The sequence below is a fragment of the Filicampus tigris genome, chromosome 15 (assembly GCF_054856515.1).
Source record: "Filicampus tigris isolate MCC_2025a chromosome 15, RoL_Ftig_1.0, whole genome shotgun sequence".
Lineage (NCBI taxonomy): Eukaryota > Metazoa > Chordata > Actinopteri > Syngnathiformes > Syngnathidae > Filicampus > Filicampus tigris.
Window position 1 is genome coordinate 8,839,070 of NC_141231.1, and position 20,633 is coordinate 8,859,702.

Sequence of the window (20,633 nt, forward strand, 5' to 3'; positions counted from 1 at the left end):
AACAAAAGGTGTTAACATCTCCTACCCGTGAGGCCTTTGTGTCTGACAAGTTTGTGCTAACTGCCTGATTTTTTTGACAATTAGAGTAAATGAAGGTGGAGAGCAGCCAAAATGTCTGACCGTACTCTATTGCTAGTGCTTGAAGTGTTGGTTTTAGCAGCATTAATGTAGTTAGGTGCCTGATGAAAGCAACCATTTATCACTCTGCACTCCAATGCAAACATTTATCAGGGTGTGCTTTTGCATTTATAAGCTATAAAATGACATTTCTGTGGAAACATTCAACTGAAATCCTGTATAATTACTTGAAATGTAGGAAAATGTAGACAGCAAGACACAGAAAAGTGAGAAATTAATTATAATAACATAATGAGAATAGTTAAATTGCTAACATTCTCACAATTGATCAGGATTCGAAAATTGATAGCCATTAGCATGGTGAACTATAGCAAGATGGCAACCTAATCAACAAATAAGCGCCAAGGCAGATCGACAAGGATTTTATATCATGACATCAAGTCGTTTAAGATGGCTACTACTTCTAAGAATTGATTAGAAATGCTAGCATGCTAATAGTTGATATGCTGTCAAATAGCACGATAGTTACATGAGTAAAGTTAGCACTGAAGTCAAAAGATTGGGGTTTTTCATATTTTTCAGGTCTGTTTTTAGTGAGAATTGGTCAAATATTAACACACTAACCATTTTATACTAATAGCAAATAGTGACCTGAGTAGTGGCAGTGTTAATTCTGAATGAATAAGAGTTTACATTTTGCCGTGTATTCAGGTAGTATTTCTAATGGGGCTTAATCGAATGCTAGCATGCTGACAGCTTGTATGCTGTCATTGAGCCAGATAGCAACCTCAGTGATGAATGTGCTAAGGCTAATCAATAAGGACTTTACATTGCGTCCTGTATTCAGGTACGATTTCTAATGAGAATTGATAGCATGCTACCATGCTAATAGTTGTATTCTAACATATCGTAAGATCGTGACCGGACTAGTGGCAGTACTGAGAGATATGAAAGACTTTTACACCTAAACTTCTATTCAACTTGCTTAGAATTGGTGACTAAACGATAGCAACCAGATTAGAGAAGTTGTTTAAACGTAACTGATGAGATTTCAGGTATACAGTATTTCTAATGAGCATTGATCAAACGGTGTAATGTAAGTATTTGTATTGAGAATTGATAAGATGACATAGAGTCCCTGATAGTGTAATGGTACTCTCGCCTGACTTTTTGTGCGGGCCTCATGGGATCGGTTCCCACTAAGTGACGGTGTGTATGGTTGTTCGTCTTTTTGTGTGTCCTGCGACTGGCTGGCGTCCAGATCAGGGTGTAGTCCGCCTTTCGCCCCAGGTCAGTTGTGATAGGCTCCAGCACCCCACCTCCCCGCAACCCTGTACAGGATAAGCGGTGGTGAAAATGGCATGATATGCCAAGACGCTAACATACCAGCAGTTGGAATGCTAACATATAGCCAGATAGCAATCTGAGTAAAAATGTGCTAAGGCCAATTGACAAGGCTAATTAACCCATTCATTCTTTAACCATTTGTCCAATTGTGCATGCGGCAACATGTGTGTCACTGCATTTTAAAGCGGCACCAAATCAACTGGTCAACAGGATGATGCTAGCTAAAGGATTAGCAACTGGTACATTCGTCTAATGATATCATGAATGACTCATACACTGCCACAAAAAAAGCCTTGAGGAACCAGCTGTCTCTGCACAGCCCCCAAAACATTTAGCCCCCCTACTATGTGCGCATGCTGTCTTTGACATCTTAACACACACATCAAACAACCGCTACACCACCAACCTACCTCCCAACACACCTCCTCACTCTTTAGGTGTCACAAGTATCACCCAAAAGTGGCCCACAAAAATACAAGGTCTGGATAAAAGATCAAAGATATTGGCTTGGCGGCAGACAAACTCACACTCAAACTCATTTTTAATTTCTTCTTTTTTTTATTTTTTTGCATCTTGTCTTTTTCTGCTGTCTGTTATTCACTAGTTGTCCATACTGTAGCCTATGGACAAGGCTGAAAGATAGAAAGAAGTCCTCAGTGTGGTCTGACTGTCAACACGGTGTGTGGTTTAGAGCGCAAGGCCACACAGGAGAGGACAGCAGCAGCACCAACAATGAAAATGTATTAGTGGGCACAGGTGGATGGTTAGGTCAAAATAACACGTCAAGTGGGCGCAAATAGAAATGAACTTTTATTTTTTATTTTACTCCATATTTTTGTTTGTTTGTTTGTCAGCAAGCTCATTTCTGGTTCAGGAAAGCTGACGCAAGACAAACGGGACAGCTGCTTACTGGTTCATAAGGTAGGCAACTGGACAGCACCAGTCTTTATTCTGGAGCACATGACTTTAGTGACAAAACAAGCGCGTCAATTCCTATATTAAAATATTTAAAAAAGAAATTAGCACCATATTTTTTTTCTTGTTCATCTGTTAGCTAGCAGGTTACTTTCTGCGTAATGGAGGCAGCCAAATAGACCGTACCATTTTTGATTACGGAGCAGATAAGACCTCTTTCATTGTGACTCAAGTGGCCAAATTAAAAAAACAAAAATAACAATTCCAATTCTTCCACAGTTAAAAAGAAAGTAGTGCCATGTTTCTGTTTTTGTACTTCCATTTGTTAGTTTGGAGTCTACTTGCTAGTGGAAATAGACACGGGGACTGCTCCATTTTTTATTATAGCGTTAAGGTAGTACAGCTGGATGGAATTATTATTTAAATCTTATTTAATTTTTTAAATTTTAATCAAGGAGGGAAATTGATTTGATTTGGTACGCGAGTATGTGTAATTTAGTTACGGGCTTAATCACAGAACGTTTTAAACTCGTAAGTCTAGTTACCACGTCTGGAATTCTGTATAATCCTGCTAACAAACAACGAAACAATACCTACCTACCTACCTACCTACCTAAATGTTCCTCTTTTCCTCCTGTTGACATCCCTGGCTAAAACTTGGCTAAAAACAGCATGCGGTGCCACCAAAGGACAGATGGGAAGTTTCCTTTGATTAATTTGTAAGTTTTTCCTGCTCATGCCAGGACGGACAAACAAGCAGGATAAGACACAAGTTGGGTGGAGTTTGATATACACAATTAAAGTCGTAAAATTAATACCTCAAGTGTGCGTCACAATTTAAAAATATATATAAACTCCCGGGAGAGTGAAAGGCGGTAAAAGCAATGGAGATGAGAGCAAAGGCCTCATAATGAGAGGAAGGTGAGCGCAGTGGGGAAGGACGAGTGGCCGTGCGGAGGAGGAAGGGATCAGTGCTTAGGGTTGGACATTGTTGAGTGATACAGTAGTTGTGTCTAAAAGTCACTGAGGCGGCGCCGCTGCTGCCCACCTCCTGTGCTGACTTGTGGACTGAGAGGGCCCATCTGGGACGGCCCAACGGATATGAACACCGTAGGGTAAAAAAACGGAGCTTATACACAACTCGGACTTCCAATTACCAAATATTATCATTACAGTTATGGTTAAAAAAATTTTTTAAAAAACATCCAGACTTTGAATCTGAAAACAACAAAATACCATTATGGGTTATGGGTTAGGAAAACAAACCCAGCACCTCCTGTCATCTCGTGGAAGCATATTTAATTGTTTTGTCTGCCTATATAAGTTGCTGGCATAGATAGAGGATCATTGATGCACTTGAAATAAATAAGTAATTTGTGTATACTACATGTCATGTGCCCTGATGTTGGCCCGCAACCAGTCCAGGGTGTACTCCGCCTCTTACCCAAGCTGGGACAGGCTCCACATCCAGCTCACTTGCAAACTAAATGAGGACAAGCCCTATAAAAAATGGATAACGAATATCCCATTTGGATTGAAACTGTCAAAAAAGTGTTTATTTAATAAGTGTTAACTAAGGTTGTGTGTTTCTAACATTTTGCCCCATCCAAGTAATACTACTATTAAAAAAATGAAAAAAACAAGGGTGCATTGAACCAAGTTTGGTTCCTGTTCTCTCCTTGTTTTAAACTAAGACATTATACTTTATTTATCTCAAAGTGGAGAGATTTGGGGATTATAAGGACAATAAATAAAATTGTCATTTTATTGCAGATGTGACACCGTTAACCTAGAGGCTGCTATCAGTTTACATAATGAGCATTAATGTGTAGTTTATTGTTGTAGGAATTAATTCAAGGTCTGATGACCTTGGTTTGCGGTCGCGCACGTTGAGGCATGCCCGCAGGCGGTCGTCAGATGGAAGAAGGAGAAGCTACAGTATTTGGCCGTGAGCGGCACAGTCCTCAGGTATCCTTACGACTCTTCGATTGATATTGAAATGAATGGTGGAACTTGTCGTGCCTGGACTTGACTTGTGGCTGACTGTCTAAACATGTCTACATGTCTACTTTCACGGCCTCAGGCAAAAAAACACAAAAGACTTTGAACACAAGCTTTCACTTTACCGTTTAGATAAAGCCTTCATTAATCTCCTTCATTTGTGCAAGAGATTGTTTTTTTTTTTGTGTTGCCACCATCCAAATAATCCTACATTCAAACATTTATTATTACTATAATTGCTCACGTCCTTCAATTTAAATATACTTTTTCACTGATAATTATAAGTGGTTTGGATAATGGATGGATGTAATTTTTAAAACGTTTATACGAATTAAAGTCCCTAAAAAAATGTTTTTAAATATTAAAATACAAACTTTGTATTGCTGCACTTCATGTTAAGTACTTTTTTTTTTTATAATATATGTAATAGGATATAAACAATACAATATAATAATCACAATCATCATTTATTATTTTTGCAATTAACCAATGGCTGAGATATAGAAACATGTTTTAATGTCCATCCCTTTATTGAAAAAAAAACGGCATTATTACAAATTGACAGTGCAGAAAACGCACAAACAAATTAATTATGATTCAGAAATTTGCAAATATTTGTTTTTGTTTTGTTTTAATTCAGAAGATTTGGACAATTTTAAACTAAACGAGGTCTCTTAACAATTGATTATCAAAAATTACTGATTCATTTAATTATTGACATAGCCATATAATTTTAATCAATCATTGCACCTTGCATTCATTAGAGGTGCAATGATTGATCATATATCTTTCTTTTTATACTGACTTACTTTCCAAGTGAGTAAAATTGACAAAAACAGCAATAGTAGAAGCGATGATGTCTTGTAATTTGCCATGTTTGAATGAGTTACAAATTAGTGGGCGTGTTTCCACCGAGAGTGGGAGGGTGTGTTGTGCCGGGGAGGGGGGCGCGCACGCTGGGAGGGTTCACGCCTCGGAGTGGGGCGGGTGGTTGGCTGCGCGGTTTATAAGAGTGGGCAGATCACACAGGCAGCAAGTCACACCACCTCCAGCCGACTGCAAAAGCCATGGAGCCCACCGAGAGCCCGTTCGAGGAGTACTACGACTACGATGAGCTGGAGAACTCCACCATGTGCGACTACTCCGAGTGGACGCCGTCCTACTCGGTCATCCCGGTGCTCTACATGCTCATCTTCATCCTGGGCTTGTCGGGCAACGGCGTGGTCATCTTCACCGTGTGGCGGGCGCAGGGGAAGCGGCGCGCGGCCGACGTCTACATCGGCAACCTGGCCTTGGCCGACCTGACCTTTGTGGTGACGCTGCCCCTGTGGGCGGTCTACACGGCCATGGGCTACCACTGGCCCTTCGGGGTGGCCCTGTGCAAGATCAGCAGCTACGTGGTGCTCCTCAACATGTACGCCAGCGTCTTCCTCCTCACCTGCATGAGCTTCGACCGCTACCTGGCCATCGTGCACTCGCTGTCCAGCAGCCAGCTGCGCACCCGCGGCCACATGCGCGCCTCCCTCGCCGCCATCTGGACGCTGTCGGGCCTCCTGGCCGCCCCTACCCTGGTCTTCCGCACCACCCGGCACGACCCGGGCAGCAACCGCACGTCCTGCGCCATGGACTTCGGCCTGGTGGTGAGCAAGAAGCATCAGGAGAACCTGTGGATCGCCGGCTTGAGCATTTCCTCGTCGGCCCTGGGGTTCCTGCTGCCCTTCCTGGCCATGATGGTGTGCTACGGCTTCATCGGCTGTACCGTCACGCGCCACTTCAACACCCTGCGCAAGGAGGACCAGCGCAAGCGGCGGCTCTTGAAGATCATCACCACTCTGGTGGTGGTCTTCGCCGCCTGCTGGATCCCCTTTCATGTGGTGAAAAGCGCAGACGCCCTCTCCTACCTGGATCTGTTCCCGGCCACCTGCGCTTTCCTGCGCTTCCTGCTGCTGGCCCACCCGTACGCCACCTGCCTGGCGTACGTCAACAGCTGCCTCAACCCCTTCCTCTACGCCTTCTTCGATCTGCGCTTCAGGTCGCAGTGCCTCTGCCTGCTCCACCTCAAGAAGTCTCTGCACGCCAGCCCCGCCGGCTCCTTGTCCTCCCAGAAGACGGAGGCCCAGTCTCTGGCCACCAAGGTCTAGCGTCCGCGCGGACGCCGCCATTGCTCAGTGCTTGCTTACGGATTCTCCACTCTGTGGACTACTGACTTTTGAAGAACTTTAAAGGGACCAAACGTGAGGTGGACCGTGTGGAATGTATCTCCAAAAGGGCCCAGGTTCTCTTTTTCTTTCTTTGTTTTTGATGGACTCAAGTCTCTACAGCCTAAGAATGAAAAGTCATACTTTTGTGAGGTGGCAAAAGTGCTCGCACAGACACTTGTGTAAAAAAAAAAAAAGACTGGTAGAAGTATGATTCAACTACAGTACAGACTCTGAAATGTACAGAAATGAATTTTGACTGTCACTTTTAACTGTAACATTTTAACTCCAATGAAAAAATCTGCTCTCACACAAATTAGTTTTCCTCTTTCATTATCATGTCGCATGTTGTTGTCTTTTTTCAACCAAGAGCTAGCTAGCGTTTTATGCTATCAAAACGGAGTGCACCTGTTGCCTTGCTAATGTTATGAAGGGACTAACAAAAAATGATAAATTAGCTTATATAACCACAGAAAAACGTACATATTATTCATGTTTCTTCAGATTTGACATATCGTATTCGCCCCTAATCATTCTTTGATCTGACAACAAACAATTCTCTTAAATAAGGCAATGAATGGGGAATAGCTTGCTTCTCCGTATAGGTTGCTGTTGTCAGTAATGCTCCCTTGTTCTTCCATGTTGCTGCTGTCCCTATTTTTTTTCCATCAGTCAAGCTCCATTTATCTTTGTTTTACGTCGTGTTGTCATCCTTGGCGGTTGAAAAGAGTTTATTTTGACAAAGTAACGAGTAGAAAGTATGGATAACGTTTTTCAAATGTAGGGAATACATGTAAAAGGTCCTCAGAAAAACATACTCAAGTAAAGTACGGATACCTGAAGTACAATAACCTAGTATTTATATACTTCAGTTAAGTATATTTAATTACTTCGCACCGTTGCATTTTTTTTATTCGTAAGTACTTGAGGTGCGAAACTCCGGCCAGACGTCAGTGTCTGCGGCATTTCAAGCCTGCAGTGTGTTACTACGGTTGAGTGTGTGCATCGCTGTGAGGTGTCAGGCTCTGATAAGCGTGGTAAGGAGAGACGGGGGTCTTTGGATGCGAGGGGGGGGGAGGGGGGAGGGGGTCTAGACAGACGGACAGATGGCAGCTGACAAATGTTTTCAGACTGCCTGGGCTCAGAGCCCAGATAAAAGGTGACTAGTTTGACAGGCAATGTGTGTGTGTGGTAGGTGTGTGTGTGTTGTCAGATGTTTGTTCCTGACAAAAAACATGAATTTGTATATATATATATATTTTTTTTTTTACATTTGTGATTCTTGTTTATGATTTGTAATAAAAAAAAAAAACAAAGATCCTCTCTTGTGTTAGTCTGTGCTGCATCTCACTCTTCTCGCTCTCTTTTTGCTGGAATGTATTTTGTCCCCTCGGTGGAGTGTTTGCTTCTTCCTGAGGATGCATTAGTGAGGGGAGGCGGTGGCCCTTCCATTGTGTCCTGCTCTGGGCTTCCAAATCAAAGTATATGTCTGCAGGAAATGCATGTTGGACTTCAGTTTCCCCCTCAGAAAGACATGTTTCTGCTCCTCTCACACAAACAGTCATTTTTTTCTTCCAAGTTCTATATAATTTTAAATAATCCTTCATCAAATGAATTAACAACAAATAATACATGACAGGTTTTGGAGATCTAAATGCGAATGTTAATGAATGTGGACGGTATTGAGCTTCTTAGAGGCATTATCAGGGAGACAGAAGGAGCAGCCTAATCCGGGTGGACTGTTTTTTAATGTGGGAGTTTTTAGTGTTGGACTCCGTGTCTTATAGGTGGCTGATAGCTAGATACCGTACGTCGGAATCAATTGAATTCAGTTGTTCAGAGTTTGATCCCTATAATTGGTACCGGAAAATCGCCTGTGTATACAGTTTCCAATGTGTTATCCGGACATAATTACAGCATTTGTTTCACATTTTAATATAATTTAAAAAGAAAATATGTACAATATTTGAATACATATATATATAACCAAAATCAAGTACAGTCAATAGATAGGCACGGGTAGATAGACAGATAGAAAAATTGCAAATTGTCTTCAATTTTAATAACACTGAGAATGTAAGCATTTTTTGTTATGCCCTATCAAAATAACTTGAGAAATGGTTGAACAGCTGGATTCTGCTGTGTATATGTGATAATACACGGGCTCATATGGGTTAAAAGTCACAGAGCTTGTCATTTTATTAAAAATTGAGCATCCATTATTTGTCATCCGTCCGCAGCATGGGTACCCTTCCGTTGTCGTCCATTTGCCTTTTTTTCTGGGGGGAAAAAAATTAGTACCCGTCTATAGGCCGGTCCGCCTCAAATTTTCAACGGGCGTCTGGCAGTGACCGGTTCGTCACGTAGACGGAATGTCCAGCTCTGCAAAGTCATAATGGCCCTCCAACGGAAACCCAAGGCTCAAAATAAGCGGTTTCGCATCACAGTTTCATTCATTCATTCATTATCCATACCGCTTATCCTCACAAGGGTCGCGGGCATCACAGTTTGGGGGTCAAAATTCTCATTTTGCGCCTCATTACAACACATTGAATAGTAAAACAGAATCATAGATTTAATTTAATTTACTTAAGTTTTTCCAAACTGCTGAGATGGTCATGTCCTAAAAGCCTTTGCTGCGCTTAACGCACACATAACGTTTCTGTAATGCACCTACGTCACCTACGCACAGGACTTAGGTAGTTGATGCAAGCTCGGTGCTATTTACGCCACAAGCTAGCTAGCAACAAGCTTCGCTGGCTACTAGTGTGACTAAACACATTGCCGACTCGCTTCTGAGTCAGTAACCATCACCTCCACGGTGGCGAGTAAGCTACACATCTGAAAAATATCGTTCCCGCGAAGGGACGACGAGGGAAGACGGAGAAGCCATGTTCATTGCGATGCTAACCTTAGACTTACATGGCTTGTGCGTTTAATTAAGTGAATGGTTGTGATCAAGTTCATTTTTCACAGACGTTTGGCTGGAACCGCATTAAAGTGGAGAACATTCAACTTTGGGCCGACGGAATAGCAGACAAATGAATAAGTCTCTAGACCAGGAGTCACCAACATGGTGCCCGCGGACCACATGAGTAGCCTGGTGACCTCTTCTAGGAATAGCTCGCCAACAATAGGACATTATTTTCAAGGAATGTTGTAGAATTGATCCAAAGTGTTGCATTATATTTATCTGTTTCCTAATTATAGTGAGGAACCATTAACATGATGAGTTTCTTCGAATGAATGGGCAGCACTTATATAGCGTTTCATCTCAGAATTTATCATATTACAGTGGACCCCAAACATACTCGCACCCATGCATTTGTCGATTTTTTTCAATGTTTTTTTTTTTTAATATTTTGTTTTTGTTTGGTTTATACGGAAGGCCGTTTGGGGGGATTTTTTTCGCCCCAAAATTTTAAATCGTTTCGAGCCATCAAGGTGTCTCACGACAAAAACGAGTTTTCCACCCCTGCTGTAGAAAGATGCAGTAGATACTGCAGATTGATAGATGGACAGATAAATGTATTACTAGGTAAAATAGAAGTCAATGTTTCCTTAAAACATCTATCTACCCGCGAGAGTTCAAGTCACAGAAAAACTACTCAGTCATCTTGTACAGTACATACAATACAAGTTGGACGCATTCCCTGTAGACTCATCAGCTTTTATTGGCGAGGCCGTTTCAGCTCTATTTCACTAGAGACGCCTTGCCAAAGTATCCCTGACCTTTCTGCATCAAAGCTGTATCCTGCTGCGTAACATAACCTGCAAAGATTATTTTCACTGAAGTTTTTATGAAGCTTGTGTGCTCGTGTTACGTTAAGACTAAAAAACATTTCATGGCGCGTGGACACTGCAGAGCTGCCATTTGGGCACTTTGATGCACTTTTTTACTGCAGACCACCATTCAAAAATATGTTGGGGTTTTTTTGTATTTTTTTAGACAAATGTTTTCATTCCTCTGTGAAAACAAGCGGTGGAATAATAAGTCCTGGAGAGCAGATACATCGTGTAGAGAAGCTAAAACCCTTGCTCCATTCCTCTATGAGTGAGGGCATTGCATTTGCATTGTGTGTTTACAATCTTGAATATACTATTCATTAGACATACTGTGAATGAAAATGTTGATTAGATTAAGATTTGAATATGTATTTAATACTTATGTCATCTCAAAGATAATGGCCTCAGTTGCAAGAGGCTTTTCACACAATAAATCGCTGTGCCCATTTGAACGCCATTGCTCACCAAAACAACAGCACCTGCCAAGACCCCTATAACAGCAGGGTTCAAAAATAAGATTTGAATAACCCAATACAGGTTTATAAATAATCCAAAATGGGTTATTTTTAACCTAGTGGTTTTAAGGCAGGTAAACAATCTCTCATGTGAAATCTCCGTCATGCTCGGAAGTATTCAAATTGAGTCTATGTTGTTTGGAGACAGCGTCTTTAACTGTAATTACTAGCATATCGGTTGATGCTCCACAATGTTGTGAGCGTCCATGTCTAAGTAGCGGGGAGCTGTGCCACTTATTTGTTCTACCCACTCTGCCTTGTTTCTTTTTACATTTTGATTAGAAAGAAGAAAGTTCGCCAATTCCCGAGTCAATTTGAATATGGTTGCGAACAAAAAAAGCAGCACCTACCGAGACACGTAAAGGCGCTCAGTATTTGAAGTTTGGAGTCTTACTGCTCGTTCTAAATGATTTCCCTGTGCGGTACTAAAAATAATCTTACATTAGATGGATTAGATGGATTATATACATACAGTTGATGATAGATACGTGGATTAGTCACATTAGATAGGATGCATCATTACTTTCTTTTTACCAAAAAATCGACTTTCCTTAAAGAGTGAATAAATTGTCATTTATTATTATTCAGAAAAAACAAATAAAGACCTGCCATCTTGCAGACAACCTCTCAACTTTGCTGAAGTAGAGAAATACTATAGTTGTCACAATTACATTACCATTTGAGTCAAATAATACAGTATCATACAAAATCTTGATATAAGCAATTCCAAAACAGGCCAGCTTGTGATCAGCTTCTCTTTTTACTTTTTGAGTTCAGGGACCACTTAGGGAGAATTTTTTCCAAGAACCACCTTATAATCATAACGGCAATTGAAAAGTTGCCCGTCTTTCAGGGTAAAATTACACATTTTTAGTAAGTGTAATGTTATGAGAATAGTACAAAAATAAAATAAATAAAATTATGAAAAAAAGGTGGCATCTTTACTGGTTGAAGTGGTAATATTAAAGCAACAGTTTAAGGCAAAAAGTCCTATTTTAGCAAGTGAATTTTAAAAAATACAAAAGACGCCTTTATTCTATAATGAAAATAAGACCATATTCTCGAAAAAGTTCACCTTTTCACTCAAAGCGAAGGCAACGAAGAGTAATTGGTTTAGCTCAGTGATTGTCAATGTGTGCTCCCTCTTGTGGTAGATGAAAGAATCACTGCCCAAGTACAGTTCAGTTGTATTTAACTTGTAAGTACATTTTGCATTTAATTTAAAAAATGTATTTTTCAAACTTGTATTTACATATATTTTGTATACACATTCATATTTGTTTGATTTAATAATACATTTTAATTTAAGTAAAAGTAGTTTTAGAGTTAAGCCCAGCAATGTTCAAACTGCATTATGTTTCTTGGGCTTACAATATTAACAGTGCTTTTTAGGAATAAAACTGTCGTGTTTTTCATTAACATTGCACTACTGTGTTTTAATATTGGTCAAGATGGTGGTACTTGGAGAACTAAGATTTTTATTTATCTTTTTTAATCATAACCTGCTTTGTGTAAAAAGTTTGAGAACCACTGGTTTAGTTTGTACATTTGTTTTATTGGCGTGTCAGTGCCCATACAGTATATAGTTACTCACTTTTACAAAATGATCCGACATAAATAAATTACAGCAAATTATTTTGTGGACCCAAGCTATAGCTTTCAACGAAAAATCCAGGGGTCCCAGTTTGAGAACCAGTGCCCTTTAGAAACCAAAGGGGAAACTTTCAACTGGGACAGCCATTAATTTGCCTTTCAATGGGTGGCCATGCTATTGTTTGCCTTCTAATCAGGCCTGCTATGTGTGGCGAGCGCGTGTACCCGCTACTATAAATCGCAAGCCAATAAAAAGACTCGCACAGAAAATAGACACAGGAAACATGCAGCGTTCCTCCCCTGCTCCTTGACAATGCAAGACAAGCACAACCGGACCTGCAGCCCTGGCCAGGCGTGAGGATGACATTGGTTGAGCGTCTTTGTGGCGCACATGGGGCAGGAAAGACAAAGGGCGGGTCAGCTAAGTCAGGGTTCCTGATCAGGGATATCCTCTCTTTTAAGGCCCCTTTTTGCAGGCATCTTGAAGCACCAGAGTCTTGTTTTTGCAACAAAATACGAAGCGCGAGAAAACACGTCAAGTGACTAATCAGACGTCTCTTTCTCCCTGCCTCTCAAAGGCGCCATCGTTAATGGCGACACGTCGTTTCCGAGGCTGCGGAAGGAGACCGGCTTTTCCAGAGAAACTCCGGATCTTGGCCTTAATGCCAGTGTCTCAGTAAGCACAAAGCGTCCCTTCATCCCTTCATCTCCGGCCTTCACTTCAGGTCTAAAAAGGAGGCTCTGTGACCTGCGACAGGCCCGAGATGCTGAAGAGGCTCAGCTGCGCGCTCTCCGTTGGTGGCAGGTAAAGAAAGCCGCGCAGTGATACCAACATACAAAAGATAAATTAGTCAGTGATTCCCGACCACTGTGTCCTGGGAAATGGTCCAATTCCGTTAAAATTGGTCCAAAAATGACTATTTATGACAAATAAAGTAGCTTTTGTTCATCTATCTATGCCAGTGACGTAGAGTGAACAATTAAATGCCACCAGGTGCCAGAAGGTCCAATCAACATGCATGCGCCTGTTGCCATTCATACAACAGAATACGCTGTTCATTGCAGGGTATACATTACATACTGAAGGAATAATCACCAAGTAGTTACCACACATTTGCCTATCATACTAAGGTTGAATGAACTTATAATATCGAGTGATTTCGTAACGTAGTTTTGGATTAGAGCAACGGTATTAATAGTTTGCAAAATATTCATCTGTGTGAAATGTTATTTCGAAGCAAAAAAGAATATTGCTTCCGTTCTTGTACGTGCTTGCAATGAAGAAATTGCTTCTGCTTTTATATCTACTTTTATTATAACCTCCGAAGAAAAAGTATGAAAAGTGGAAGGAAATGGAAGATGGAGAAGTTTGAGCATCTCACGAGGGCCTCGACCTTTTTTATCTATCCTTTGCAGCTGAATTAATGCCTCTGATGTGTTACAAAAAATTGTTGATTTGGCTGGAATATTTTTGCAATGCAATGTTTTTTGTGTACATGTCTCAAAAACGCCCTTTCACTCACGTGCACACATAATGGAAAAAAACAAGTTTGTGCGTTTCCGACGGGTCGCATGAATCCCCCACCCTTAGATTGGAAACACCCATGTAACCAGGGAATCCGAAAACCAATGAAAAGAGAGGGAACGAAGAGATAATTTAGAACTTAGAGAGAAGTATTGCTGTGTGGACTATGCATAGCAGAAATGGTGGTTTCTCTTCGTTCTCCTTGCAAGCTGCTAACAAAGAATTGAGCGTCTTTCCTCTATTTTGGTGTTTTGTGATGAAATGTCTAATTGATGAACCTGACACATCCCCACTCTCAATTGGTAAAAACGATATACAGAAACCATATAGACATTATATTTATCGTTTAAAGTTATGAAAATACACTATATAAAGTAGCCCTAAGCACTTTTTGTCACTCTATGGCTGTCAAGAATTGGGGGACTATCATACTGTATAACATCACTTTGAAGAAACAAAAAAGAAGACGCTCTTGCTTAGGTCTTCAAATAAGATGCTCAAAGTGCTTGCTTCAAGCTGTTTTGTTGTCACCCGCAGTTGAAGTTGAATGTATATTGACACATAAAACCAATGAGAATAACGAATTTAATCACCAACATTTTCAACCAAGCCATATAATTTTCTTGAAACAAAAGTCTGCTAGCTTAATGCTAACATATGCTGCAAAATACTATAGAAGGACTAGCATAACAACTGCTAATTTAACACAGCCAGCAGCAGCCACGCATGCAGGGTGACACAGGAGTTAATTTTTAACCCTCGTCCCATCCCACTCCCATAGAAAAAAATCCTGTACTGTCCCGTCCCAGACGATAGTAAAAAAAGAAAAAAATAGTGTTGCGTCCTGTCCCGGTGAGAATGACTCCCATCCCGTCCTACTCCTTAATTGATTGTTCGGAGAAGTTTTCGATGCGGTGGAAGTAGTGTGGTATTTTTGTTTGGTTAAGTGTCCATGTGGCACATACACACAGTTTACATTTTACTTTTCACCGCTGTCTTATTTTACACTTCTTTGACAGTTTAGAAAAGGGGTGCCAAAGTCCGGTTCTTGAGCGCAAGCTTGCACCGGAGCGCCCCATTGTCCATGCCTTGCCCTGCAATCAATACCAAGAAACCAAGTTCGCTGTATGAAAAGACCTTTAAGCTGTTGACATTAGACCCAGAACAGACTACATGTGTGTGTGTGTGTGTGTGTGTGTGTGTATATATATATATATATATATATATATATATATATATATATATATATATATATATATATATATATATATATATATATATATATATATATATATATATATTACTCGTAATTATTTCCAGTGGTTGGAAATTCCAAAGAAATCGAAAATGAACTCAAAAAGCCCCACCCCAAAAAAGTCAGCCTTCTGTACAGGAAATAAATTGCCATTTTATGACAGCTGTTTTCATGGACCATCACAATTTTGGGGTTGACTCATGAAACTGCACTATGGCGTGGCAATTCAATGTCCCTTTTAGTTTAGCTTTTTTTTTCATAATGGGTGTTTTTCAAAACATGAAACTATGCAGAAGCAGTCAGTTGACTTCTTAACGTGACGGCTTCCTGACAGGTGGCATTTTGAAAGGAGCCTGGGGCGCACAAGAAACCCACGGAGACACAGAGGGGAGAGATGATGCATACTTAGTAAGTTGTGTGGAATCTGGCACATCTTTATAAACACCGTGGAACAAATTGTCTGTGGTCGCTTTTATTTAGTGCAGGCAAACTTGCAGCATAGTGCCTTGAAAATGGAGAGTGGTAGTTATAGAATGGGGGGGGGGGGGGGGGGAATTGAATGGCATGATGAGTGAATAATAGTGGCACGTTGCGTCGTATTTACAGAGGGTCCTCGATTTACGACGGAGGTCCGTTACTATGACGATGCAACCTGAATTTGTACGTAAGTTGGAAAGCGCCGTTAACTAACTATGGATGAAAATCACTCATAAATATAAAACAATCCAATGATGTATATGTATGTATGTATATATGTATATGTATATGTATATATATATGTATATATATATGTATATCCATCCATCCATTATCTGTACCGCTTCTCCTCACAAGGGTCGCGGGGCGTGCTGGAGCCTATCCCAGCTGTCTTTGGGCAGTAGGCGGGGGACACCCTGAACTGGTTGCCAGCCAATCGCAGGGCACACAGAGACAAACATCCGCACTCACAATCACACCTAGGGGCAATTTAGAGTGTCCAATCAACTTACCATGCATGTTTTTGGAATGTGGGAGGAAACCGGAGTGCCCGGAGAAAACCCACGCAGGCACGGGGAGAACATGCAAACTCCACACAGGGAGGCTGGAGCCGGGATCGAACCCACGACCTCTGAACTGTGAGGCGGACGTGCTAACCAGTCGACCACCATTAGTTATATATACACATAACTAATGTATTTTTTCTAAATAATAATAATAAAACATCTGACTGCATATATATTTTTTAAAATGCCTATAACCGTATTAGAACACATTGTCACTTAGATTGTTTTTTTTCTGCTTCTAACCCCGGCGTAAGTGATTTTACCATCTCTTAATTTTTGTATGAAACACACTGCCATAGATACAAACCAATTAAATGAAACCCCGTACGTACGGCAGTAAGCGACAAATGACGACCCATAACCGAGAAACCCTCAAGTCAGTATCGTTGTTAACCCAGGATCCCGTGTGCAACTGCTCATTTAAAATCTGTACAGTGAAAGAGTCAATACTGACATCTAGCGGCATGAGCACGTCAAGTCCGGAACATTTGTGCGCGCGCTCTCGTTTGTATCCGGAATTTTAACTGAAGACGGACAGAAGTCATTCTTGAAGACTACTTCCGTCAATTCCACTGGCTACGGGAAGTGTTGCGACGACCTATCGCTGCCACAAAATGTGCTGGCAATTGCAAGGGAAGTTCTGTCATTTATTTAACCGAATAAATTGAGCACACTCGGTATGCTGACGAAGGCACAGAAGCGGCTGTGGAAGTATGTCGAGGAGGGCAGCCTCTTCAAACTCAAGGCATACCTGCGGAAGCACCGGGACTTGGACGTCAACTTCTCTCAGGGCAAGAGGCAGAGGAGCCCGCTGCATCTAGCCTGTGGCCTGGGGGACGACGCTGTAGTGCGGCTGCTGCTCGAGCACGGGGCCGATGTGCTCCGGGCAGATAAGAAAGGAGACACGGCGCTACACGGCGCCGTAAATAGGGCTCTTAAACGCGGAAAAACAGGTGGGGACAGATGGGACATATCTACCATAAAGTCGTTGTGGACACATTTGTTGTTATTAAACCGGCCCGACTTCAGATTTCCGGGACTGAACCCGTATTATTAAATTCCTCTCCAGTGCCAACTGCCACTCATTGCTAGCTTGTTTGTTTCATAGCAATTTACATCTGTAGCATCTGGTGCACGGTTCTTACCCAATGCAAGCAGACAGTAACCGTTCTTTTGCATCTTTCCACCTCTCAGCACAAGTCAACCCATGCCATGTATAAATAGCGTTAGGGAGTTGGTACCAAGATCCACCACAAATTATTATTTGCAATTATTTGTAAATAATGGATGGCCCCCTAAAAATATATTGCATAGATTAATGTGTCATAAATAATGAGACCAGTGTTACTTGTGTACAACTGCTGTAGATGGATAAAGTACATCAACGTAAAAACTGTCAGCAGTTTGGCCGATGATTTAACGGCCTTACTCGTCCGGCTGCTTAACCGGTCGAGCCCTCATGTTTAATCAAAACAAGACATTTGCAAGCATCTGCCTTTACTTTGGAAAACAAAGATGAATCCCTCTCATTTGATACTTCCTAATTGTTACGTTTTGGTTTTTTTTTTATAATCTCTGAACAATACCAAATAAACAATGATTGGTTAATATAATAGTAAAAAGAAATCAAGAAACACACACCATATTACAAGGTCATTGTAATCAGCGATATCGATTGTTCTTGTTCTTCCTGCAGCATATGACGACCTGGTTGTGCCTCTCAAAAAGAGTTGCCCGGAGGCCATGGACTCCGCAAACATGGCTGGCGTGACGCCCCAGGACCTGCTGAATGGGTTCAAGCACTCAGAGGTAGCATCCAGTTTACAGTACATTTAGTTGGAATTGCTGTGTTACAAATAAATGAATATGTGAGCAGCATTTAGAGAACTTCCCAGTAGCTGATTCCACTTGAAGATGCGTGACAAGCATCTTTAACTCATTCACTGCCAGACATTTTCAGACCTTCTTTAACCCTACGTTTGAATAAAATTGAAAAAAGTATGTACATAATTTCTGGGATTGAATGTCTCGACTGTGAAAAGACATATCGATATGGCTTTGGCAATGAATGAGTTAATATCTTATTTCACAGCATCAAGATGAGTTTGCCTTGCAAAACTGGAAATAATACTTAATAACGGGACAGAGTTGCTGTATAGATTAACAGCACAGAAAAAATGTAAAACCTTACCCTAAAACATCTGATATAGGACTGGGCGATTATGGAAAAAATAATGCTGATTATTTTGATTTTGAAATCATGATTAATAAAACGATTATTCATGGATTTCACAACTTGGCTTTTATTCATCAACTAAAACAGTTTGACTTGTGATTCCATTCGATATGGTATGGCTCAATTCTAGAGGGTATGAGGCAATTACTTTTTTGTTGTTGTTTTATGTACATTTGAATGAACTTGTCGGTACTGTAAATATACCTTATGCCGTTTCCTTTTAAGATATATATCTCTGCAGTAAAATAACCTGATGCATATCTTGATATACTGTAGTTCAAAATGGAACGATTCAGTTTGATTTGATGCACTTGCATCTTTTAAATGGAAAAAAAAAAACAGATTTTCCGGTTCAAATTTCCGGTTCAAATGTTTGTTTGTTTTTGTTACACCCCTAGTTTTTAAGATTGTGAGAAGCCAAAAATGGGCATCATGATTAAATTTCCATCAATTTCCAAACCCTAATCTGCTCCATTGGTTGCAGCCGTCAGGACAAGGCACAAGTGGCTCATCTCGAGCTGACGCAGAGAGAGACTGGATGGAGAAGCTGTTTGGCGAATGTGAGGATGAGTTCTGCGAAACGTTTGGAGTTTATGACGGTAAAAGATACCTATCTGTCTAGCTATCAAGCTAATCTATAATATTTTTGTTTTATAATTGTTTTTTTTTTTTGTTTTTCCATATCATATTTTTTTACTTTGAATTTTTTCCTCCTAGTACTGTTGTAGTATTCCTTCTATTTGTTTTATTTTTTGCCTACTATTTTTGTCTAAGTTCATTTTTTAGGGTAATGTTATTTTTTTATTGTCAATTGTTATGACTGTGATATTAAGTTCATTGGATTCTTGTCTAATATTTGGCTATTTATTTCTCCTAATATGTTTGTATTATTTTCTGCTATTTTTGTATGTTGCCCAATATTCTTGTATTTTCCCTTAATATTGTTTTTTTTGTTTTTTTTTTCCCAAAATTTATTTTTAACACATTTTTTTTTCCGCCGATATTTCTGTGTAGCCTTTTCTATGAAGGTGATATTTTCCATGTTATTTTGTACCGTATGTTTGCATTTTTCCTTAACATTTTGTTTCTCTCTTTTTCATCAAATATTTTTATGTTTAATTTTCACATGATCCGTTTTAGCTCTATACATTGCAGATACATTGAAATATTTTGCTCTGGTGTTTGCTTTACAGCGGATGACTTTCTTCCTGTGGATGAAGACGAGGAGGACTATGGTGACTGGGCTGATCGCATCAGAAGAGAATACTTTTCAAAGAAGCATGCAGAAGCTCAGAGAATAGCAGCATCGTCGTTTAGCGGGAAGAAGAAGAAGAAGAAGAAGCGAGAAGACGAAGAGCAGAGCTACAAGGAGCTGCACGCAAGGCTGCAGAAGGAACACGAGGAGTATTTATCCCGCGCCGCCCGCAAAGAGGAAGAGACTCGGCAGGGTAAGAAGCGCCGTTACGAGCAAATGTGCGCGGCCACGTTTCACGGCGGCGAAGCGAAGCTGCTGAGCTACGCCGACATCCCCTGGCCGGCGCCGCGCGGGACCGTACAGGAAATGGCGGACGTCATGCTGCACGGTGTGGACCGCAAGGACGCGGCGGGCTTCCGGAAGGCGCTGCGCAAGCAACAGGCGCTCTGGCACCCCGACAAATTCGCACAGAGGTGCGAAGCTCGGCTGGACGGGAAGGACAAGCAGCGCATCCTGGGCACGGTGACCGCTCTGTCGCAAGAACTCAACAGACTGGCTCAGACCCTGAAACCGTGACCAGATTTTCCTCCATTTGGGAGTTGGAGTGGGTGTTCAATTCCATCTCTTGTGCAATTCACAGTAATCACTACTTTTATCTAACAATTTATGCCATTAAAACTTGAATAATGAGCCTGGAATGTGTCTGGATCATTATTTATACAGTAGAACACAATTTTGCCCCATTTGTGTGACCCATAACCTGTGCAGCGCTAAGTCAGCAAAAATCTGCCACCATTTGAAGTGCCTCTGATTACCCCAAATGAATTTCAGATGTTCTAGTAGGCTTCTCCAGACTTTTTGGGGGGGTACATGGACATTTTTACTGGACAGCACTTTGAGTTGCATTCTTTTTGTATGAAAAGTGCGATAGAAATACATTTGATTT

General features: G+C 41.0%; 2 protein-coding genes across 2 annotated transcripts; both read left to right on the top strand.

The window, feature by feature from the left end:
- Positions 1-5,360: 5,360 nt before the first annotated feature.
- On the top strand, positions 5,361-7,857 carry LOC147135350 (apelin receptor B-like). Its single transcript, XM_086053516.1, has one exon. The coding sequence runs from the start codon at positions 5,409-5,411 to the stop codon at positions 6,480-6,482; it is 1,074 nt and encodes a 357-aa protein (XP_085909642.1). The 5' UTR covers positions 5,361-5,408; the 3' UTR covers positions 6,483-7,857.
- An 8,900-nt stretch (positions 7,858-16,757) lies between these two features.
- nfkbil1 (nuclear factor of kappa light polypeptide gene enhancer in B-cells inhibitor-like 1) lies at positions 16,758-20,385 on the top strand. Its single transcript, XM_086053571.1, has 4 exons — positions 16,758-17,209; positions 17,953-18,065; positions 18,977-19,091; positions 19,686-20,385. The coding sequence occupies exons 1-4, from the start codon at positions 16,936-16,938 to the stop codon at positions 20,261-20,263; spliced, it is 1,080 nt and encodes a 359-aa protein (XP_085909697.1). The 5' UTR covers positions 16,758-16,935; the 3' UTR covers positions 20,264-20,385.
- Positions 20,386-20,633: the final 248 nt, after the last annotated feature.

Excerpts from the sequence above, each read along its gene's own strand:
- LOC147135350 (XM_086053516.1), top strand. The coding sequence starts at position 5,409 with ATGGAGCCCACCGAGAGCCCGTTCGAGGAGTACTACGACTACGATGAG.
- nfkbil1 (XM_086053571.1), top strand. The coding sequence starts at position 16,936 with ATGCTGACGAAGGCACAGAAGCGGCTGTGGAAGTATGTCGAGGAGGGC. Across the intron at positions 18,066-18,976 it reads ATGGGTTCAAGCACTCAGAG|CCGTCAGGACAAGGCACAAG; the intron begins GTAGCATCCAGT and ends CATTGGTTGCAG. Across the intron at positions 19,092-19,685 it reads AACGTTTGGAGTTTATGACG|CGGATGACTTTCTTCCTGTG; the intron begins GTAAAAGATACC and ends TTTGCTTTACAG.